At 34.6% G+C, this 26,393-nt stretch overlaps 1 protein-coding gene across 1 annotated transcript in view; it reads right to left on the reverse strand.

Moving 5' to 3' along the window:
- The window catches only part of LOC145683073 (WAP four-disulfide core domain protein 8-like), a 56,029-nt gene that overhangs the window by 19,215 nt on the left and 10,421 nt on the right, over positions 1–26,393 (reverse strand). Inside the window, exons 2-3 of the mRNA XM_081754432.1 lie at positions 12,231–12,261; positions 5,485–5,682 (exon numbers count right to left, since the gene is read on the reverse strand). Of these exons, the coding sequence (XP_081610558.1) occupies positions 5,485–5,682; positions 12,231–12,261 (229 nt within the window). The remainder of the gene's footprint in view (positions 1–5,484; positions 5,683–12,230; positions 12,262–26,393) is intronic.

The raw sequence follows: 26,393 nt of genomic DNA on the forward strand, positions 1-26,393 counted from the left end.
AAGTGACCCATAAGATATCCCAGCCTGACAGTGCTTCCCGGAAAGAATTAGTGTAAATTTTACCGAACTATTGGAAGAGAATAGGTACATTCTTTCCAACCTGATTATGTCGGATGAAACACTTTGAACTGACAGGCCATGTAAAAAAAATGCAATACTAGAGTAACTTCACAAAATTCATAGGAACTCCACGAAAAACCACTTCACAGTGCAAAGGCCAAGGTTTGCTGCGATGGTTCGGCTTCCAGAAATATTGGACTCTACTATCTGGGGATCATTATAAAAACACATTCACAGTCATCTCGGAACGCTTCAGAGGCCTATTGATTACTTTCGATTTCTCCGAATTACAGTGACAGAGTGATGATTTTTTGTCAGTTTATTTCTGACAAGATTGGACAGCTTCTTATGCCACTCGACACACAATGGGAATGTTACGTATGGGCTTTCGCAAACAGAATCATCTTACGTTTTTGGACTACCATGGTCAGCCAGGTTTTCCGAACTAAATGCTTGTGATTTCCTTCTGTGGGTTTAGCTCAAAAGCAAAATGTTTCCATCACGTGTTCCTAACTTACAGAATCTAAAGCGTCGCATCAATGTAAGAGTTAGTGCAATTTCACCTGCAATGCTGGTGAAGGTAGTAGACAGTTTCACACCTCGACTCTGTCAGTGAATCACAAAGGACGCGTTAATCTCAGAGACGCGATTGTTAAAAAGTAAACAAGGATGTCCTAAACAAAACTAAACAAAATGTTTGGGTTATTTTGCCAATTAGATTACTTTGTACTAAAATAGCATTATGTTATTTATCACTTACCGCTCTCGTCCTTTAAATTCCCTGTGTACGGTTACTGTAAGATATTTAATAAAGAGATACATTGCTTCTGCTCAACCTTGTATTTATTATTAAGGAAGCTTAAGTTATGTAGCATAATTACATTTTCTTTTCTTTCGTAAATCATTTTAGAAAGGATACTTAATATAATTGTTTCAGGAAAGAGAACTTCGTACGTACGTTTGTATATATCTAAACGAGTCTTTTCCAACCAAATGCTAATGTCCTTTCTTCTCAGTGAGAGGAAGTTCTAGCGACAAATAACCTAATAGTCTAGGCATTGGGTCAAAACATTGAGTTCTAAGGCCAAATCATGTTAAAATTTGGCTTCCGATATTCTTTGAATATATACCCCTCACTGATCACAAAAATCCCAGAGACCAGATAAAACACCTCATGGGAGGGGAGGGGGAGATGAGAAAACCGAAATTTTAGTTGTTTCTATTATTCACTATAACTCCGTAACCATTGGAGCTAGAGCGTCCAAACGTTTTTCGTTTTGTTTGCCTAATTCTCTTCTACAATTTAATTGTAATGCATTTCTGAGCTAAATATGTTTTTTGTTACTTTCATTTTTACTGTTTTGGTTGTGCGTGAGGTCAGTTTTTTAGCTACAGATTATTTACAAGATGGAATTCGGAAAAGTGTTTCTACTCTATAAGTTTTTCGTAATTTTATGCTCTTTCAAAAAATGTATACGTATATAAGTGTAGGACTAGTAGTGCCTGAGTTACAAGAGATTTTATTCTGTCGTGTGCGAAACTGATCAAGGCGCGGCCCAAGAGTTACTTCCCACAAATTGTAGATATTACAGCTGATGAATATTAATATATATATAGATATATACTATCTTGGCTGCTTGCAAGTACATAATCCTAATGATTAATTCTGTCTATAATCTAATTACAAATATCCATTTTTAATATCAGTTGAGGGGCTTTTCAGGAAATGACCCTGCTCGAAACACAAAACTTCTCTGAAGAATAAGAAGAGAGCTTTCTCTAGTACACAGTATGAGAAACTGCAAAACTGTTTCTTGCTACGTACCGGTATCTCTGATAACTTCTAAAACATGCACATACATGCAGTTTTCCATTCACTTTTCTGAAAAGACGGTTTCGACAAAGTTGTTTTTGCTGCAAGTTTTTCGATATATATATATATATATATATATATATATATATATATATATATATATATATATATATATATATATATAATATTACCACCTTTCATTCTTAATACTTACTGTAACGGTTAGAAAGAAAGGAAAAAGTAAAATATATCTAATACATTTTATAAATGAATGGGCGCGGTGGCTCAGTGGTAGAGCGTTACTTCCGGTGCTTGGGGTCTCGGGTTCGATTCCAACCCCCGCGAAGTGAACTTTGTGGTAGACAAACACCGTGTGCGTGGGCTTTCTCGGGGTTCTCGCGTTTCATCCCACTTTCTTCATTCCACCATTTCATCCATTACTCATCATCACCTTCTCCTTTAGCCTAACCGGCATAACCAAGGGTCGTAAAACTCAAAGATATCGTTTCATTTTTTTAAATAAATGATCGGTTTTTAAACTGTTACTTTTTATTTACAGTAGAAGCACTTACCTATCATTAAGATTGCGTACATTTGCTATAATACAATAAATCTATAATAAGAAACGTAATAGAAGGAAACTATGTACTTAAGTAATCTCTACACAATAGAACAAATTATTTGATTTCTAGAATTAGTTCTCAATAATGTTATGCCACTCTCATATAAATGTAACCAAGAAAGTTCTTTTGCTTTTTCACCCACCCGTTTTGAACATCGACATGTCTCCTAAGACGTACCTGAAAGATTAAAAATAATACCCATCAACATCTACGACCCCCTGCCAGCTTTTGGAAAGCAATGGACTCTATCGCTGTAGAACTTGGTGAGCCGTGAAGCGAAGAATGCACTAAGTGCATTTTGCACCTCTACTAGGGATTTGAACTGGCGTCCTTTAAGGTGATAGTGCAAGGGATGGAACAGCTTATAATCGGATGGTGCAATGTCCCAGCGGTATGGCGGGTGCAATAGTGTTTCCCATCCAAGGCATAGAATAGTGTCTCGGGTAATTCTAGCCACGTAGGACTTAGTGTTGTTCTGTAATAGAAGGACCCCTTTGCAATTCAGAAGTGCTGGATCCAGAGTTTTGAGTTTTTCTTGAACATGGCTCAACTGCTGACAGTAGACAGTTGCATTGATGCTCTGACAAGCAGGTAGCAGTTCCCGATGCACGATGCCGCGAGCAGTTCACCAAACACACAGGAGGGCCTTCTTCTGGTGCAGTGCTGGTTTTGGCTGCCTTGAAACCGTTTCATGGGATGCTAACCAATGATGACGGTGCCATGGAGCTTCGTACAGGTCCAATTTCTCATCACATGTCAACAACCTGTCCAGAAATGGTTCATTCCTCAGACAAGACAGCAAAGAAAGTTAAGTGTCTGCAAGCGTTACCTTCTGGTCCGGAGTAAAATTATGTGGGACCCATCGACCCAACTTGTATTGCCTCCCAAGTTGATGGAGGTGCTACCGAATGGTTTGTCGACTCATGCGGGATTGTAGTCTCAGGTTCTCACACGTCTGGCCACTGTTCGCCCCAACCGCTGCCTGAAGATCTTTATTTTGTACATGTGTTGGTCTTCCGGTAAGTAGTGCGTCTTTGAGTTTTTCGTCATCCTGCTTAAACTTGCTAAACAACCACTGCACTGTCAGCGTAGTCACGACACCATCACCTAAGGCCTGGCAAATCTTCCGCTCCCTGCAGCGGCGTTTAATCCCAGTTTGAACTCGTACTGCATACAAGCTCTTATGACGTTCAGCAGAGGCCCCATGTTCACTCTGTCCTTACGCAAGTTCATGGTGTATTTGAAACGTCACAACCAGGTAGTATGTTGGATATACCCACGCCATCAACTAGCCTTCGCCTTATTTCCATTCGCATTCAACTCACGGTGTAACGGCCAATTGAAGACAGACCTCCACAAAAACGACATAACTTTCTTAGTTACTTTTATATTTTAAAAAAAATGTGATGTTGTAATGCATCATTCAGTTTTCTTCATCACTTTGTTCATTAACTGATTGAATTTTTATATTCGCTCGGACCTCCACGAAAGGCACATTGGAGTGCACAAAAAATCACGATCATACATGCATTTGAAACTTACACACTCAAGTATGTGACAATTACACATGGTAATCTCTAAAGATGCCTTCGGAATATCTTCGGTCATCCAAGTACCATGCGGAGTCTTCTGTCCTTGGTAATTCAATCTCACACTTATCAGCATTTCCCAAATAGTTGTTTGTTAATGGAATCCTTTCATATATTGTTACTGACCGTCACTAGTTGGAGTAATTTCTCCATTCTACATTTTCCTAAAAGTTGGAATCTAGCTTCATCACAGATCTTAGAATTAATCTTAGGGAGCTTTGTGGAAAACAGTTCTGCAGATTCAGTAGCAACTGCTGGTAAAGGAATCTGTCCTAAGGAAAATAATAATAAAAAAAATGAATGGAAAACTGCATGTATGTGCATGTTTTAGAAGCTATCAGAGACACCTATAAAGAAAAAGTTTTTTTAGTTTCTCATAATGTGTACTAGAGAAAGCTCCCTTTTCATTCTTCAGAGACATTTTGTTTTGAGCAGGGTTATTTTCTGAAAAGCCCCTCAACTGATATTAAAAATTGATATTTTTAATTAGATTATAGACAGACTTAATCATCAACATTATATATTAACAGGCAGAGAAGAATATATATATATATATATATATATATATATATATATACTAATAATCATCAGCTGCTAATATCTACGATTTGTGGGAACTAACTCTTGGGTCGCGCTGTGATCACTTTCGCACACGACAGAATAAAATCTCTTGTAACTCAGGCACTACTAGTCCTACACTAATATAAGTATACAGTTTTTGAAAGAGCATAAAATTTCGAAAAACTGTTAGAGGAAACATTATTCCGAATTCCATCTTGTAAAGAATCTGTGGCTAAAAGCCTTACGCCTTGCGCAACCAAAACTAAGTAAAAATGAAAATTATAAGAAAACCATTATATTTAGCTCAAAAATGCACTAGAATTAAATTGTAGAAGACAATTAGAAAAACAAATTGAGAAACGATTGGACGCTCTAGCTCCAATGGTTACGGAGTTATAGTGAATAATAGAAACGGCTAATATTTCGGCTATATTCCTCTCCACCTCCCTTCCCGTGAGGTGTTCTTTTCTGGCATCCGGTATTTTTGTGGTCAGTGATGGGTATATACTCAAAGAATATCGGATGGGAAATATTTACATGTTTTGCTCTTAAACTCGAAACGGAGAGCACTTTTGTCAAGTTGATGCCTAGACTATAACGTTGATAAAAGACAGGTGACAGCCGAAGAAAAACATCAATAGCAAATTAATGGATTTATAAGTATACTAATCATAGGTTTACGACTACGTGTATACTGGCAACATTTCTTGTCCTACGTCATCCCTGTTCCTACTTTCCTTATTGTGTTTCCTTTCTTCTCTCAGATTATCAAATCACTCTTCTACGTCATATATTCACCAGATAAAAATGACTGATCTAAACTCTCAGTTTAACTTACTCCAACGAAGTGTTCCTATGCATATGTCCTCAGGAATGCAAAGTCCATCTTCGTGTTCACGGAAATATCCGTCCCAACAGTGACAATCCCATTCACATTCAGATGGACATTTTCTGTGCTCTACAAAATGGTCCCTGCAGGAGTTATCACAATATGTGCCGCATTTCTTGTTAAAGTCCTCAAATTGGCCCTTACATTCTGAAAATAGGAAATAAAACAGACTTTATCAAAATATATATACTGTATACACCAAATCAAACCCTCAATCAGATATTAATGGACCTGACATGTTTCGTGGCTATGTGATTAGCGTACGCGCATTTGGTGTGGGAGAGCCGGGTTTGATTTCCGGCGGTATCTCATATGGTTCGGATTCCACGTTAATCACTAGGTCCCCATTTCATATAGCATCGCTGCTGATCGGGACGTTAAACTTAATATCAACGCAACTGACTCGTTCCAAGACCATGAGTGGAACACAGAAACATTTTTCATAAGGAAACAAAGTGTATTAACTGAAGCAAGTGCAACTAAACGATAGAAAGGATCAGATGACATTCTGTGTCAACCGCCAATAGTTTCCTGGTAACTGTTAATAATAATACAACCAGCTGCCAACAGCAGCAAAGGAGCACCGAATAAGCAAGAAGAAAGAAATGGTGTCGGTAAAGAGTACGCGGCGCGGCGCTCCGCAAAATAATTGGTGCCCTATTAGATCAATATTGTTGTCAGTTTGCAAAGAGATACATTTGTTGAAAATTTTCTTGCTCGCTGCGCTCTCAACCCAAAATTTTAAATAAGAATTACAAAAATGTTTACTTATTCCTGAAAGAACGTTATTGCATACGATTTGCTAATGACGATGTGATATTGATATATAAGGTATCGAGTAATAATTTATATTGTAGGCATTAGCGTCTTCGAAGTGGGAAACGGTCAAATTCTGAAATACGTGTTCAGCGTTTGATGCTGATGAGTTTGCTTAGGTAATCACGCTTTTAGAGTAGGGATAAAAATGTCAGAACTTAACCCAACGAATACCACCTTTCTCAATGACTAATCAGTAGTGACTTTTTCCATTGACATATGGAATGCTACCAATTTGAATTAGTTTATTGATCATCAAGTAGTTGTATCGCCAAGATATGTTTTGTGTGCATACCTATTAGTTGTGCTTTGTTTTATTTATCTGCATGCAAAAAAAAAACATATAACTTCTGAATTTCCGTTATATATCACAAAATATTTTTACAGTAAAAGAACTAATTCTTTGGCCTATAGAACCCGGAGATTCAACGCCACGTTCATAATACCTCTCCAATGACTTCTGTCCTTACTCAAATGAATCCAGTTTCTACTTTGTATGCCTATTTCCGCAAGACTCATCTTAATATTGTCCATCCATTTGCGTCTAGTTATTCCTAATGGACGTTTTCCGATTGGATTTCCAGACAAAACTTTGAAAGCGTTCCTGCTTTCTTTCATTCTTGCTACATGACCTGCCCACCTGAGCTTCCTACCCGTGATGACTCTAACAATATTTGGTAACGGGTGTAAATTATGCAATTCCTCATTGTGAAGTTTCCGTCATTACCGATTGCCGTTCCTGGTGAGTCTGAATATTTATCTCAGGATTTTATTCTCAAATACTTTCAATTTGCATCCTTCCCTTAAAATATGCTACTATGTTTCGCAACAGGACAGAACATGCATGATTATCGTTTAGTGCATTTTGAGCTTCAAATTACTCGACAGAATTAGCGACGACAAAATATTTTGAACTGTATAATAACACGAGTTCCCTGCTTTCAGTGGTCAATTAATTTCTTTCTTTTAATTTCTTCGTGGTTATAATTTTGGTCTGTTAATATTGACTAATTAATATTTTCTGCATTTACTTCTAAATCCGCAATCATTTAAAAATGTCTCTGCATTTTTTCTATTGTTCTTCTATCATCGATCAGATTTATATCATCAGCGTACACAATAACCAAGCGAATACCGTTCAGCTCTAGGCCTTGGTTGGTATCTTTGAGTTTCCTGCTAGCTTTTTCGGTATTCCAAATTCTGCAAGAATGTTGTATAATATTCATCTCCTATTAGAATTGTAAGCCTTTCTAAAATCAATAAATAATCGATGTATCGGAGTATTGTATTCCCATATCGTTTCGAGTATTTGTCTAATGGCGAATATGTCGTCTATAGTTGATTGATTTCGTCTAAATCCACACTGATAATCTCCAATGGTTTCAATCGCGTATTGGATCAATCTTGCTAATTAAATGTTTGAGAGGATTTTATAGGACGTTGACACAAGAGAAATGCCTCCTAATTATTACAATCCACTTTCTGGCCTTTCTTGTGAATTGAAACAATCATTCATTCTTTTCACTATTGTCATTCTTGTTCCAGATAAGGAGAATGAGTTTGTGTATCTTGTTCCACAATTTTCTCCTCTAGCTATAATTTAACTGAGTCGGAATTTCGTCTATACTCAGAGATTTGTGTTTCATTAATTTCTTTATAACAATTTCTGCTTCTGTTTGGCTAGGCTCTCAAATTTATAATTCTGTTGTGTATTTGCCTCGCCACGCGAACATTAGTTTTTTGGCTGCATGTTAAGCTAATCGTCAAAGACTTCTTTCCATCTATTTATGATGCTATCTGTATCAGTAAGAATTCTTCCGTCGTCTCTCTTTAATATATACGGGCGAAGTAGATACACTTTCTTAAATTCGTTGATGTCCTTAAACAGGGCTCGATTTATACTTTTACTGTTATCTTCAAGTTAATTATCTTCAATTTAAGCTTTCAAAATATCGTCTTTCTCTTTTAAACAGTTTTGATTTTTTTTCCTTCTGATGTCAATGAAATTTAGTGTAGTTACGTCGTTCGGATTTTGTAGACAACGCAGTTTAGCCTATTGTCCCTTCTCCGTTACTTTGGTGCATTTCTGATCGAACCATGATTTATTCCTAAGAATTTCTGCGTGGATTTCAGCCTCATTTTTCTCTTTCTGAAATTTTAATGCTATCCCTAATCTGAACCCAAGTACCCTCAACATTAGTGCCCTCAAAACCTTCTGAAGAAGATAATGTATTTCACTTGAATATGGTATTCCTCTCGCCTGGTTCTACTCTAATTTTTTTAAACTAAACCTATCCCTTTTCAGATGTTTAATATTCTTTTTATTCAACGATAATATTTCTCTCTTGTTATCGCTTCTACCAGTTAGTGATCAGTGTCACAATCGGATCCTCTGTACGAGCGAACATCAATTTTGCTGGACTGTCTGCTTCCATCTACTAAAACGTAATCAATTTGATTGTGTGTTCTTCTTTCTGCCGAAGTCCAGGTGTATTTATGAATATCGCTATGTGGGAATTTTGTACTCTTGACGATAATTTTTTTGGATGTTCCAAAGTTCACGAAACTAACGCCTTTGTCATTAGTTTCCTTATGCAGACTTTCTTTCCCTATAACATGTTTGAAAATATTTTGTTGCTCTACCTACTCATTGAAATCCTCTAATACAATTTTCATATGGCATGGTGGGATATTTCTTAAAAAGTGTCTTTTATATAGTCATCCGTATCTTTTGTTGGGGCATGTAGATTTAAAACAATAATATCACACCACCGACACTTAAGAATAATACAAGAAAGTCTAGCATTAACAAATTGAACCCGTTTAATTGCCAATATTAAAAGAATCGAAATTGTAATGCTATTTGTATGGTCACATAGGGATAAAATTACAATAGTATGCAATTATTAGTTGAAATTAATGCTGTCAACCATTTCGAATAGTTTCTAATGTATTGAAATTTCACTTCTTATCGATAGTATGAAGCGTTACAAAAAGTTGTATTGTAAATTTCCAAAACTCATATCCAAATGGATTTGTATATCAACCAAAGGTAATTTTGTCAAGTTCAACAACAAGTCCCAAATACGTATCTTGGAAACAGCTCTTATTTGTAAAAGAATACATAATGATCGCTTTTAGCTGTTGCAATGGTCTGTCCACACAGCATGATTAAAATTTTTACATAACAACAAATGCTGTTTATTTTATATGTAAAAAAAATTCTAGCTGTGGTGATTGTAGCGGACGCCGAATTCTACTTCGTCCCGGGCGCCGAAATCTCTAGCTACGACTCTGGTTGCAAATTGGTTGTGACATTGATTGATATGGAATTGTATAATGAAGGACGTATGGTGGGAAGAAAGACAAGTAGGGGCAAAAGCAACATGGAGTTGAGGGACGTTATCAAGGCAGAAAACCCGTAAGTAAAGACGAAGTGATTAACTGAAGACTATGTAGCATGCAAGCTTTTCAGTTACATTAACTGACCTGCAAACAATGGCAAAATGCCTATGATGATGATGGCCAAATTGATGTTAAGAAGACGTTCTTAATTCACCTTTTGTTTTTTACTTATACGCCGCTAAAGCATTAATTACTAGGATGGAACGATCAAGGAACATATCGTAGGCTAGAAGGGATATTTTCTCTGTCAGTAGAGAGTATACACAAAATAAATTGTATAGTTTCAGCAAGTAATAGCTATTTTATTCTTTGCTTTATACGAACACAATCCATACCAACGGCAGTTTGCCATGTATTATCAATAGTTTGCATCTTATTGTTATTGTGGGGCTAATTTCAAAGATCTAAGGCCTAAGTTCTTTAATAAACTCTTTTATTTCTTGTATGTAGAACTTGTGTGTCAGTTTTCATTATCTTATATATATCTTACTACCTTCTGTTTGTTTTTATAAAGTGAACCCTTGTTAATACATGAATATATACATCTTATATGTAAAATAACTTATATAATTGAAAATACGCATGCGCATTTACATTGTTTCACAAACAAATATAAACAAACAAAGGGCTAATAAAAAGAGCTTAAGTCAACTAAATAGTCTAACTAATTTTAAATATCATTGCACATCTGTATATGTTATTAACTTTCTTTGAAAATAAAAAATGAGGATCATCTTTCACCTGTTGTTTCATGTAAATCGTTAAAGTACCTACAAATAAAGTTGCTGATTAAAATGTTGTCAACACGTCGATTTGCCATAAAATAAAGAGAGTTAAATTTCATACATGTGATCCTGTTTTTTGCGTCATATCGACCAGTACTGCCAATTTGGATTAAAAGTCGCTAAATCTAGGGAATTCCACTTCCAGGATAGCGGCAAAAAATATTTTTTCGGATTAGCGACTGTTTTGGTGATTTTTAAATAAAATTTGACGACTTTCATACAAATCTAGCGACTTTTGTGCTGCGGTTAACTTTTACGATCTGCGTATAAACACAGCATCTAGATGTGTGCCATAAAAGAAACTACAGTGTAAAAAAAATCAACACGTGCTAGGTGTCCACTAAAAAGTACAAATGCTATCTAAAGAAGTCAGGACAGAGCAAAGCTTGCGGAACAGCGGAGGATGTATCCGTGGGATCAGGTAGTCAACAATAGTAGGTATAGTCGTGATACCTGCGCGAAATAGTACCTGATATTTTTTTATATTCACTCAATTATTTTAACCGCCGTCTAGCGCCTGTATCGGTTTTCTATATCGGCTATCAATTTTACTGTAAAAATAAAATACTACGTAATTCTGTCACCTGTAGAAATTTGCTAACAATTCCTGTGTTCTTCATACGAAATGTTGAACAATACCTTAAATTTTGCAAAATGGTTCTTCGTAACTTGACCAGCACCACACACACTCACATAGCAAATATATATATTTAGTGACCTTTCGTTCAAAATTGGAGTAATTTCATCTCCCATTTAGCGACTTTTTGTCAACTTGTTGTTATGCTGATACCAACAAATAACCAGATCGTGTTGCGTTTTACGTAGTAATGATCATTTGCTTATCATTGCTCTTCAACAAGATAACAATATTTACAAACGAACAATAAGAGAAATATATATATTTAATGATTCTTGCTCATCTTTTATAAGCGTTGCTGTGCTTCAATCAAATAAATTAAAATTATAATTTTTCATCCCAGTATTATGTCCTATAGGTAAATGTGGCTATAAAAGATGATTAATTAAAGTGATTGGTTACTGAAGAAATTAGTGAAATGTTGATGAAGATAAGAAAATTTAAAGAAAACTCAGGGATCTCTCCCATCATAAACTTACATCTTCTGGAATTGAAATACAGACTTCTCGTACCAAAGTTGAGCGCTCTACCACTAAGCCACTACTCAACTGTCCAAACTTGGCAGTCATGGCCAAACAAATAACTCATCGTCGTAATGTCAGATAGTAGGAAGGGCCACAGTGACTCAGTGGTAGAGCATTCACCAGTGGTGCGTGGGGTCCCTGCTTACATTCCAGCTGGCGTCAAGTGGGCTTTGTGGTGAACAAACACCATGTGCGTGGGTTTCCTCGGAGTTCTTCTGTTTCCTTCCACTCTCTTCATACTTCCAATTTCATTCATTTCTCATCATCATGGTTTTCTTTAGCACACACGGCAAAACCGTGGAACATATAACTCGAAGATTTTATTTCGTTTTCATCAGATAGTAGAAACAGAATTGCGGTAGAAATTTGAAAGCAAGTAACAAAATAAAAATAAAATAACATGGAATACATACACATACACAGATCCCAGAAGAACTACTCCAAGATGTTAGGAACTCTAACCAAATAATTTAAGATATGTAAATATTTATTTTAAATGCTAATGTTATTTTATGACAAAATACTCACGTTTTTGGTATATTTTTGTTTCTAAAGTTACCTGCAAAGAAATTATTTATTTAGTTTCTTTATAATTTGACCTTGAAGCATGTCTATTTATAATACTAAAACATTTTGGTCTGTGAGTAAAATTAATTTCAAATAATTAACTATCAACGCTTTGCTATGTTTGCTGCATACCTACATGTTAACCTTTGTTTGAAAATCAATACCAATGATTCTAAACATGCTTTGCTATTTAGTATTAAGACAAGGTTATTCACTTACAAATAAGGTTGTAAACACACTTAAAATCCACAAATATTTGTTACACGTCAAGCACAATATCATGTATTTATTCAGTAATATGAGCACAGTATACAAAATACAAACAGTTATTTTTCTTTCGGACAGTGAAATATTTAAGATGCTTTACCCACAAATCATATGAATACACTATTACTACGTAATCATACTTAGATTTTAAAAATATTATATGGGTAACCTGAAGTTATTTCGATAAAGCTTAAAACAAAAACAGACATGTAAACAACGAAAAGTTTTAACTCTGAAAGCCAGTTCGATGTATGTTTCTACGGAACTTCATAGTTCCTCCAGAGGCGGTTCGATGTATATTTTTGTCACGCGTGTATTAGTGAAAAAATTATAATATTCTGCCATCTGTTGTTTTCCCACATGAACGGAAACACATGTCACTCAAAGGTAGCCTGTAATGTGCTGCTCTCTGCTGGTTTCCCAAACTTTACCACACAAAGTGTAACTTCTAATACACAAGGCAGTGGGAGTATTTTGTAAGTACAAAATGTAAGTTATTATTATTATTGTTATTATTATAAAATGTCATTAATTATGAATTTTTATGTAGTGCGAAGTTTTGTTTACAAGTCCTGAATATTGCATTGTAATTAAGCAATCGGCTGTTCAATTTTATGACATTATGCGAAAATTGTGGGTTTTGTTCCTGCAATTACTGCCTCTAGCAGTAGCTGATGCGTAATTAAGTCCCGACTAATTAATTACAAATTTAACCTACAGCGTTAAGCGAATAGAAAGCGTTGAGGTAAAAACTAGTCTTAATAATAGGGAATTATTTATTCTTTACATCTTAATTATTACTTAGACTACCACATTCATGTATGTAGAGGAAGTAATGGTTCCTAGTCGTTTACTGTAGGGCTACTGTGTGAGTTGCATTAGATTTAAAGAAGTACGGAATCTTGTCTTCTATTTTGTATCTTCTATCTTAGCTTTGTATCATCTATTTAAATTTTCCACTGAATACTTGTATGAGGAGAGACGGTTCTGAAATATCTTAAAGTTACAAGTTCTAGTTAACTGATCCTGATATACATTTACGTAACCGTCTCCAGCAGATACAAAATGCTTACATATGTTTTATTTTCAACTTAAAATTCTCTTATCATGTAACGCCATTTTTGGATAGCTACAATGGATGAAGATGCATCAACGTCGTAAATTGCAGTCGTTGGTACTGCTCTATAATACACTTAAATTTACAGTACCATTTTACATTCAGAAACATTTTAATGTTTTAAGGATTTCCATGACAGGGATAAAAGATCACTTTTTAACGGCGAACTTACATTTCCTCTACATAGATTTGCACATTCCTTAAAGTCAAATAATTTCAACCTTTCGTGATTGGAATGCTTTGCCAAACTCGGTGCGTGAGTCATACTCTCTATCGAATTTTGAAAGAGCAGTCTACTATTTATTGTTATCGTAGCTGGGTTAAATGTACAGAGACAGAAGAGTCAGTTATGAACCAAGTGATAAGAACACTTATTACATATTGTAACATGTACAATATTTCTGTCTGTTTGTATATATATATATATATATATATATATATATATATATATATATATATATATATAAGTGAGCGTTTGTTTCTTTGTAGTATTTCTTACTTTCTAATTTTTTATTATTGTGAACTATAGTATTTGAATTTTGTATCATATTTAGGTGGAAAATATTTTTTTTTATAACCTTAACCTCGACATGATAAATAAGTCGAAATAATTAATAGTTCAAGAAATAAGTATTTATAAACGCTGACATTAAAATATTTGAGGTAGTTGTTCGTTTACAGGGAAGCCCACTGCTTCTGTTTTCTTTTCAAGAGGAACAGAAGGCCGATTCTGTGGGGAATGGGGAAGAACAACACAAAAATACACGAACACATACACACTTTGACGCCTATTGCATATAGAGACATAGTACGTCATGTATAAAAATAAACAGTTATTTACGCGCAGACTCTTATTACCTACAGAGCTCATTCGTGGCTAAGCGGTTAGCGTACACGCTTTTGGCGTGGGAGACCCAGGTTCGATTCCCGGGGGGGAGCTCATGTTCGGATTCTACGTTAAACATAAGGTCCACGTCTCATATAGCCTCACTGCTAAACGGGACGTTAAACTCTAAATCAAAACAAATCAAATATTATTTCCTACAGCAAATAAACCATACTATTATATTATTTGGTATTAATACAATAATATGTGATTAAATATATATTGGCTTAATACAACCAAGAAGTGAGACCAATTGGAAACCCTTAGTAGTCAGTTCCTCCATGTCGCCTGTTGTGGGCGGCCATGTCCACATATATTTGTTCATTTGTGTTTATATTCATTATCTGACAAATATGCAAGTGTTAATAACACACTGACCGATGTTAGAATAGGCAGTAAATATGATTCTAGTATTATGTCTAGTGGTTGATCTACGGAAAGGTGAGAGAGGCTGTTGCCCCTGTTATGTTTTCCTTATTGTTGGCTTACTTGTCTTAATTCTTTCTAGATGAACAGTAGAAATAATATACATTAGGACGAACGGTAAATATATCGCACACCTGTCGTAACTTTATCCCTACCTAACTACGAGCGATGTCCACAACCTGTCTCCTGTTGACATTTATTGGTATCAGATAGTAGATAAGGTTCCTCACTACCAGCACATTCCTCCCCTCTACCACTCACTGACCATAGCACCCCTATAACTTCTAGCACATCCCTCACTGACCAATATTATTTACCGCAGTATTTTGACTAATACTACTTACAAGGGACATCACCCAATTGTCCGGCTCCGATTTCAATGAAATTTTTATTGCTGATAGAGGACATGTATTCATTACTTGTGATGACAGAAATTTTTGCCATGGTGCATGTTTTCTATTTTTTAATAATTTTTAAATGTTGTGATATGGTTAATAGAGGTTACTGCAGAAGTCCCTTACTACCCTTTGTAAACGGAGTGTTAATGAACGAACAACCATCTAGATACGTATAGGGCATAGTGGGAAGTCGTATGGTACATATGACTTTGACGGCAGCCATCTTGAAATCCGCCATTTTGAATTAAAGTGAAGTTTTTAAAATGGGAATAGGGTAATATGATACATAATTTCGGGCTAGAATTTAATCAGGAAGACAATGGTGAAGTTAGTTTTAAGATTCACTCATTTGGGGAAAAGTTACAGGCATATTAATTGTTTATACTTACTATGTGTGTAAGTCCCTTACCTCCGCTTCTAACCCGAGTATGAATGATAATAAGTGGATAAAGGTTTCGGTAATACATATTATGGCTAGAGGGAAGTGATACGATAAGGGTATCATTGACGGCAGCCATCTTGAAATCCGCCATTTTGAATTAAAGTGAAGTTTTGAAAAATAAAAACCATAGCATGTGGCACCTAATTTCAATAGTAAATTTTCTCCAAAAGGGAATGGTATGTTTATTTTTGTTCTATAGTTATCTAGTATGACTTTATGACTCTTCTAATTGCCATAGAAAATAAATGAATATACAATAAACAAATAAATATAAAACAAAACAAAAGACCATTGATTTACACAACAATCATATTTCGTTTTCCTTTTTGAAGTGAATTTTCATTTGATTTCTCGTCTCATCTACTATCCATTACAAGCTACGTCTTCGGTATTACCTGAATGCAAAGTTGGGGTTCTTTCGTTGTGTGATGATTCATGTCAGTAAACGAGTTTTTGAATGGAAGGTATAGGAAATAAATAATTACATTGCCTAGGAAATTCATAATTACATGGAAAGTCTTCAAAATTCAGAAAGATTGCTGGATGCTTATCCCAACACTATTCATGAACTGACAAATCACAACTCTTAAAAACTGTAATAAATTTAGAAAACATGAGCCATGGCAACAATTGCAAAGAGCCAGTTGGAATCTTAAAACATGCGGTGAAAATTAGGACTGTTGCCAATTTGAAGGATCGAATAATGGACGTTTCGTGCACATTAGAAGAGTCATAAATTCATACCAGTTAACTATAGAACAAAATAAACATACCATTGGCTTTTGGAAAAAAATTACTATTGAAATTAGGTGCCACATGCTATGGTTTTCATTTTTCAAAACTTCACTTTAATTCAAAATGGCGGATTTCAAGATGGCTGCCGTCAATGATACCCTTATCGTATCACTTCCCTCTAGCCATAATATGTATTACCGAAACCTTTATCCACTTATTATCATTCATACGCGGGTTAGAAGCGGAGGTACGCACATTGTAAGTATAAACAATTAATATGCCTGTAACTTTTCCCCAAATGGGCCAATCTTAAAACTAACTTCACCATTATCTTCCAGATTAAATTCTAACCCGAAATTATGTATCACATTACCCTATTCCCATTTAAAAAACTTGATCTTAATTCAAAATGGCGGATTTCAAGATGGCTGCCGTCAAAGTCATATGTACCATACGACTTCCCCCTATGCCGTATATGTATCTACATGGTTGTTCTTTCATTAACACTTCGGTTACAAAGGGTAGTAAGGGTCTTCTGCAGTAATCTCTATTAATCACATCACAACTTTTAAAAATTATTAAAAAATAGAAAACATGCACCATGGCAAAAATTTCTGTCATCACAAGTAACGAATACATGTCCTCTATCAGCAATAAAAATTTCATTGAAATCGGAGCCGGACAATTGGGTGATGTCCCTTGTTAGCACAGAAGGACATTGCAAAAATATATATACATAATTACAATGCTAAAGTGTTCTGTGCACAGGGCTTTATGTTATAACCGTAAGAACTTACTTTCTAGATTGTATATATGTTTATACGATTAAATTTGGACACTAATAAGAGATCTCCTGCTTATCTATTTCTCTATGGGAAACAATGACTTCTTAAACTCAGTTCATTGGTCATAGTTTGAAGAAAACAAGCAGCAATTTACCTCAAACACAATTTTAATATGGTCCTAAAGTTCTTGATGATTACTTTGAACGTTTGGTAAGAATAATTTTTTCTGAGGTTCAATACTAACGACTCACTATTTTCCAGCAAAATCTTATGAACTTCATTCTTGTTTCTAATAGTCTCGAATTTCGTTAAGTATATCATTAATTCTTTTAACAATAGCTCTTATATTTTTATCTGTTAATTCACCATTTCTGTACTAACTTAATTACATTAAGATCATCTTTAAACAACTCAATTTGATTCACCATATTTTTATAATACTCTATTCTTCGAAGCTATAAGCACCGTGTGCGTGGGTTTCCTCGGGGATTTCCTCCCACTTTCTTCATTTCACCATTTCATTCATTATTCATCATCACCGTCTCCTTTAGCCTAACCTTCATAACCGTGGGACATAAAACAAAGATTTCATTTCTTCGAAGCTAGAATAAATCCTGTTGAGACTCCAGTGATAACGGCTGAACTAGAGGCAAATGCAGATGTAATAATTGAGTACAGTGTAACAAGAATAAATACATTAATAAACCCTGTAGAAGTTGATAGTAGAATTGATAATGTAATAAGAGTAGTATTGCCACATTTTTTTCTTGAACTTCCTTTTGTTTTCCGTTAATACTTTCCCAAGATTTAATACAATATCCTCAATTAATGCAATTAAATTCACTCGCGGAATGTTATGTGGCACATTCATTTCATTATATGAATTTTTTTATGATATTATTATGGAAAATACTTACAAACTTAACAAATCATATAATTGATTACGTTTTCTCAATTATTTTTTCTCTACATCGTATTCAAAGTTCTTCTTGCCAATGATAACAACGTAACAAATAATTTTATCTGGTACATTACTTTTAAAATTAACCGCCAATTTCAAATTAGTTCTATCATGTACTATTACAGATTTACGTTTACTTGTATTAATTAAAACCTCGGTCTATTTTCTAAGAACTCTCTTGGATAGTAATGCATTTCCGTATTTCCAATGGTAGCTCTCTTATATATTACATGCATTTCATATAGTTTAAATATTTGTTTTTTGAAATCTAAGTTCAAAAATTCTAAAGGAAAAGATTCACTACGACTATTTTTGAAATGGATATTGACAACATTACACTGATACAATTTGTTTGAGTCTTTTCTCGATTATCATTTCTATCAGTTTGGAAAAAAGGCAATTACAAAATTAGGCAAGTCAAATTCATTTGACATAAATTGTATGGTAAAACGAATTCTAGATATTTGCCTGTAACTGTCTTCTGTAGACATTGCTGTATGTTGAAGGAAATAGGCATCTTACCGTTCTTTAACATGTTGGATGTTAGTAAGGTAGCATAATTTAATTCATAAATCTCAACAGACATTTACCTCCATATTTATAATATTACCTTTACCTGGATGTAGTTGATCGTTCTCAAATATCCCATCTTGTTTCTTCGTTTTCCAAATGAAAAATGCATTATCATCAAATCCGCTGCTTTTAAATATATATTTTAATCCTCCTTTCCACATAAGGTCTTTATAATCAAAAAGAAATTCTGTATAAAGTCTTAATAGAAATACTATTTCTTAATCTGTTCATCGCCACTTAATTCTTTCCCATCCACTTTCATCATAATGATTTAATTTTCGTTTTGAAATTGTACATATATTTACTGCAATTGAAGTTAAACCAGGGTAGTCTATATTATCTAATATTTGACCATCCTTACTAATTTGTATTTAAGAAAACATTTTAGAAAGAAGTTATTAATGAGTTTAATATTTGGCTCACCGCTGTACACACCGAAAAACCATGTCCAACATCAGTATCAAACTCAATAGTCCTGTTTTGTTTATTTCAATTCTCTATTGTCTTTTGATTAGGCTAGAAGGATTGTAATTCATATGACTATTTTATCCATATTTATTATAAAGAAAATATTTTATGAATTAAACTCAAATTAACAACTTAAATATAATGTCTCCAAACATCTTGATTTCTATTTAGTTTGCTAATAATTTCTGGAAAACTGCATCTATCTGTAAATATTACCTCATCACCTCCTTAAAATGTTGTATACGATTGCTACTGTATTCTATATTATTACGACCAAGATATTTTATGAATATTTTTGGTGGATTACCTTCAAATGAATCAAACACATACTTTCTATTTCTTTCTTTCCAATAACATATTTAAGAGATTCCTATATTTTTAGACGTATCAAAATTAACAATACCACATTAATTCTCCCTTGGCTCTTTAGATAAATCACAATCATAAATACATCTCTAAAGGTTCTTATCTTAAGCTGTTTAACAAGATGTATTAGTTCCCAGTTACTTAAAGGTTTAATCTCTTCTTTTTCTTTACTACTCTTTTGGGTTTTACGTTTTCTGGAAGCTCACCACCTTTTTTCTCTTCCATTGTTAAGTTATGTCTCTTTTGTTCTTCTAATTCCTCGTTATTATTTTTTGCATGATCTACCGTTTCGGATACAGCAGCAACTCCAGTAGCAGCAGGAACCAAGAGCAACTATTAAAGCTAAAATGGTTGGAATAGTAAATACAAAATCTCCATAATGAACTTTATTATTGTTTGTCTTCATTTCTTTGTTAATTCTTTAACTTGTGGTATAGAAAGAGATAAAGACATACATTGTCCTTTGCTTAGTTTCTCTTCTTTCTGTTTGATTTGTTTCTTGCTTAAAATGTGATCAATATTTAATTGTTTAAGTTCCTTGTTAGGAAATGTAAATGTAAAACTACTCTACTTGATACTTATATCTATTATAGAATTAAAAAAATTTTTCCATAAAAATTAAACACAATACATATTTAAAAATCTAAAATACATAAAAACCTAAACCAAACCCTACTTTTGGATTCATAGCCAAAGCAGTTCATAAAGCTGGTTAACGTTCTGTTATCAACTTGCATCTTTAGCAAAAGCTCTTTCCCATAATTTGTTTTCTAGTTACTTGTCCGCAATATGTCTAGAAGCTGTATCTCCATTATCCCTGTGGTAGACATATTCTTTACAAACTTCATCTAATGGATTTGTACCCTTATCTCCTCTTTCTAATCTTTCTTGTAGCTTTGTATCTCAGAGTTAAACGCTCAAGCTTCTCAGAAGGCTGGACTGTATCTTAATGTATCATTGGAGTTGGTCAGACTCCTCACCACAACATCCATTCAGTCTCTGAGACGGATCCATATTAAACTGACCTAATTAAATTTCAATGTTACATAATTCTTTCCATACAGTTTTAAATGATTTTTCTTTACTCCTTACTTCTCTCATTCTATTCCTTTGTCTTTCCTTTTGTTTCTCATGCATATAAGATCTTGTTTGTTTCGATGATAATAAGCTCTTCTAACTGATCTTTTCTTATCTTGATATCTTTTCTTTCTCGGTGAAACAAATAAGCTCGAAGAACGTTAAGCAGAATGCCTTTTTCAAATTTTTCAAGCTTTTGTTGCTCTCTAATTTTCAACTCTAATCTTGATGGCAAAGCCGCTACCAGGTTATAGAAGGATCTTTTGTGGACACTCTGTATACTTCGTAAAGACAGTGATTATTATTTTCGATTTACACTTTACTCTACAACGCACATAAGTTCTTTATTTGGTGGGAATAGCTTCTTTCCCACACAATTGGACAAAGAAGTCTTTCATCATTTTTTCATATATATATTTAAAACATTGCTTTTGCTGAGAACATTTCAGTTAGTGACTAACCATTTCAGTGTTTCCCCCTGACTTATTATATGCACAGTATACATTCTATAGTTATTGGGATCTGAAGTAAGTGCTTTCTTTAATCACTTATGGAAACATTACAATGGATTAGAGAAATACGGGCTGACCAAATGTCCCAGTGGCCAAAGTGGCACCAGCCTCACAGTTTTTGCAGTTCGTTATCTGTACTTTCTCACGCCAGTGTTATCGCCGTGTCTAGTGCATTATAGGCAGTTGACTAAAATTAACATAAATTGTTTTCTATATTCTGTTTGTATGTGCATACAGGTGAGTTAACTGAGTGATTTTTGAAATGAAATGCCAACACTTTTAGTTGACCATTGCAACCCGTAGCTTGAGCTTGGATGCTCAGGGAGTTCGACTGCAGGTCTGGAAGCCGTAACCACGCATGTCGTGTCGAGCTTCAGATACGACTTATTGTGAAGGGGCACAAGCTATTTAGCCGGTGAAGGACGATTTCTTACGGCTAGCCCCAACTAGTGAGGTCCCAGGTTCATAAACCTAGTGCGCTAAAAAGTTATATACGCGCCCTCCAATATTAGTATTCAACTGTGGAGACCTTCTTTTCGTTTATTTGCTGAAGATTCACCTTTACGCTGCAGGACTGTCCAGCGTAACCACTGGATTCATCGTGGGACGATCCAGACAACTTTTTCCCAGTGCTAACCCCCCCAAGTGTGTCAATGGTGTGAGAGAAGCATTTACAGTGAAATCCGAATCATAATTTTATATATTTAAAGGGCTATCGCGCACTGAAAAGTTAAAGCGTGATTTCAGCGACGAAAATTATTATATTTATCTAGTGTTCAGTGTTGTGTCCATTCCTCTTCGCTATTTTTTTAAATAGTGTTCTAATAAATAAGTATAGTGTTATTTAATCCAGTGTGTTTTCGTGTTTTGTATGAATGATGCTTGTGTGCGTTATGGTCTGGATGAATGTCTGATCGTCCGTGAGGTTTTCGAGACGAGACACCCGAACCTCTCGGCGCCTAATGCTCATCTCATTATTGAGACCGACGAGCGATTTGGAAACAGTTTGTAACCTTTCTTGGAGAGGTTCTTCATCGTCCTGTCCAGGTAAGTTAAAGTATCAGGAGTATACTTATTGGTAGTACCACGAGCCACGGACAGTGACTTGACACCCAGATTACACGGAGTGGTTACAAATAAAAACCGCCCGAACAGCGACACCAAACCCAGGCGATTACAAATAAATGTTCACCCAAATAGAAACCTAGAACTCCAGTCGGTTACATATAAATGACGCCCGAACTACCGACCCGAATCGAGACCGTTGGTGCTCGAATACTTATAAGATCAATATTTTAATATACGATTTCTCTTTCAGCTCAGTACCAGGAATTTGAAAAAATATTCTCTTTCAGGTGATTTTAATAATATGTTTTATTAATAGTTTATTCTATCTTGTTTAAGATGGCATACAACGAGGCAGATATATTCCGGAAACTAAAGTTAATTTTTGAAGAGACTTTTGAAAATTTAAAAAAAGAGAATAGAGAGTACCGTGCTGAAATTAAAGAGACTTTTGCTGAGTTAAAGAGCGAATTAGGTCAAAAGATAGACGCTTTACGGGATGTGTTTCGTGAAAATAACCAAGGAACACAAAGCGCCGAAAAGAAAACACCGGAATGTGAACCCCAGTTACAGTCAGATGTTCCTACTGGATACGAAACACCGGAATTTGAACCTCAGTTAGTGACTGATATTCCTAGTGAAAACAAAATATTGGAATTGAAACCTGAGCTAGAAACTAATACTCCTAATGAAAAGGAAACGCAGGAATCTGAACTCCAACCAGAGACAGGTAGTCTAAACCAACCTCGTAAGGAATCTGACAATGATTTTATTGATTCAGAATCTAGTAAAAATTACGAACATATGATTGTAGACGTCAGAAGTCATAAACGCACAACAACAGCTGTCACAAACCACTGAGTAAAAAAGCACAAACGAGGTTATAGTTATAGTAATAGGCAACAATACGCAGACCGGAGCGTAAACAATACGAAATTTAAAGGAAATCAGAACCAAGATCGCACTCGAAAAGGCAGTAATAGAAACAGAAGGAGTCGTAAATCCCGGCCACGTAACCTGAGTTATCACATACTAGACAGGAACCGCAATTTGTGTGACATTAAGCATAGATTTGTACGTAGTAGTAATCATTGTAGGAATAGACGAACAAACCGTAATTATCAAAATAGAAACAGTAATCATAGAAAAAAAAGTAACCAAGACTATGTGTGTTGATACAAATTTTTCTCCTAGGAGAGCGACGCATTTCTAAGCGATAAACATGTATTCATTTTTCTTCCTTTTTGCTTTCAGCTTTTGATCAGAATACCTGGATACGAAAAAAAGAATTACGCATTTCTTTTAAAACTCTCTTTTGCTTGCAGCTTTTAACTGTTCGGCAAAGAGCAGATAACACGTTTTCTTTCTTTATTTTGATAAGATTTTCGACCACCTGTGTTTATGGTTACGAATAACGGGTGATACACAGCTAATTCTTTTCCTCTTTTTGTCTTTGCTCCGTGTAGCACTTCATACCTCAGTCAGCTGTGTATGAGTGTTGCAAACCTTATCAATGACTTACTATTAGTTTAATGTCATTAATTTTTCTTGTTTTCATTTCAGATGTTTGAGTTTAGATTTTTTAGTAAATAATTAACGTATCACATACGTAGGGGAACCGTACTTATCTGAAAACGGTTTGAAATCTTGGCGCAATTTCCGTACCCTCAGCCAGTGGGAAGATATTTTGGGGTTATAATACATTTTACAGTATTTCAAAATTTTAAATTCCTTTTTAGGATCCCTTCCCACTTTCGAAATTCTTAAATATGTTATTACATGTTATTTACAATTAATGTTTGATTTTCTTTTAGAAAAAAAGAAGAATGTATCCAGATGCGCAGGATCAGAAAATTTTAGTTGTTAGTTATGTATATAGTTATACGTTTATAATTAAAATTTAGTATGTAAACACATACGTAGAGGGACCGTATTTAGCCAACAACGGTTTAATATCTTGGCGAGATATCCGTACCTCAGCTAGTGGGAAGATGTTTTGGCCTTATAACATATTTTATTAAATGTTTTAAATTTTAAATTCCTTTTTAGGATTCCTTCCCACTTTCCAAATTCTTAAACATGTTATCATACGTATGACTTACAATTAATGTTTGGCTTTCTTTTAGATTTTTTTAAAGGAATGTACCGAGATGCCCAGGATAAGAAAATTTTTAGTTCTTAATTATATATACGGTACACTTATATATTTGTCATTGAAATTTAGTAGGTAATCTCATGCGTAGAATATGAAACTTTACACCTATAGTCAATGTTAAATTTCTTTTGTAGTGTTAATCTTAGATTTTCGTTTTCATTTTGAAGTGTTTACTGTAATTTGATTGAACCTCATTTACGTCATTTACCCGATTTTGACTTTATTTGAATTTCCAGAGAAAGAGAAAAGTTTGAAGAGAAAAGTTTGAAGAGAAAAGTTTAGAACGGAAAGTAGGCTAAGCCTTAAACGAGTGAAACAGGCATTTCCTTGTTGGCTAATAGTGTGTGTAGGAATGTCATGTGAATAGTATATTCTCCGAACGAAAGTAGTAATCTTTTTATTCATGAAGGAACTATATGAACAGATAATGTGATGGTAACGGTCGTTTCTTCTCCCATATTAATATGTATGCGGAAATATGTTTAACTTCTATATTTTCTTGTAATTTCTAATTAATATTTTTTTTCGTCTTCTCTAGACTACTGAACGATCGTAGGGAAACTTCTTCGGGTAGGATATTTTATGGGGATAATTTTTTTTTCAGGGAGGCAATATTTCCTGGAATTGCAGATCTCTTGCAAAAATGGATGTGGCTAATCCATTGGATATTCCATAGCTAACTGTATTTTCGCCATCAATCGCAAAATATAGTTTTTCATTTCTCTTCTTCCTTTGTGGTACCCGTAATTAAGCATGCGTATTCTTAGGTTAGATTTTTTGAGTATATTTTGATGTCTAGTAACATTTCGGTGAATATTTTAATGTTTATGAACCGTAATTCTATTAAGTGGATTTGTATGCTAATGTGTTGTAATGTTTTCTATTCATTTTGAGAAAAGTATATTTTAGTTCTAGTATTCCTAGAAACTATTCCAATTCGATATAGATCCCGAAAAATAAACTTATATTCTTTCTTTCCAACAGCATGAAGCCACAATGTTTTATGAAAATTACTTAGTCAATTACTTCATGTGCTCGATGACTTTGAATTTTAATGTGTTAATAAGACCATTTTGAATATTTTGTAGCGAAGATGCCTAAGAAAGTTTAGCTGTCGTGGAGGGACATAACTGTTTTATAGGGAATTTAATTGGATGTTTCAGACCAACCAGAAAGTTGTAATGTCGTTGACTATATTTTTGTGTTTGTATCCCATGTTTTTCTCTTAGTAGGTACATGTATTTTGTCTTATAGAGACATATCTTTACGGTGCTACGAGAGCATTTGTATTTTGTGTGTTTACACATTTTTTCTAGGTGGAAGACGTATACTATGTTCCAGGGAACATACGCGTAGTTTACTGAATATTAATGTTTATATTTCAGTTATGTATAGAAACATTTTGTAAGTGCCTATGGTTGCAGGCCTTCCCTCGTTTCTAGTTTTGCCTCGCATGTGTCGATGGCATACTTCGTGTGTAAGTACGTGTAGTATTACACATTTTTCCCCACCTATGGTTTTGGTCAATTCATGGCGTAATGACCATTTATTTTCAGGAATGTTTGGACTAGTGAGTCAACTTCCTTGATTCAGACCTTTGAGAAACTTGGATCAACACCGTATAGTTTTCAACGCTGCATTAATAAATTTTTTGCATATAATACCCACATTTTCTGGTAACCCTACAATGTTTACGTTTTTGGAAGTGAACAACAACCATTATTCTAGGCCTACGCTAATAATAACTTTGTTTCAGAATGAAACCATTTGTTGTATTGAGCATTATTGAATTAAAGTCTCGATTTTCACGACGAGCAGATGGCATTTGATCTTATGGCGTGCCGAATTTTCTTCATCCATGTCAGCGAAATCACGATCTTTTCTTTGATAT

Source organism: Thermobia domestica, chromosome 4 (assembly GCF_964235325.1).
Source record: "Thermobia domestica chromosome 4, izTheDome1.hap1.1, whole genome shotgun sequence".
NCBI classification, from domain to species: domain Eukaryota; kingdom Metazoa; phylum Arthropoda; class Insecta; order Zygentoma; family Lepismatidae; genus Thermobia; species Thermobia domestica.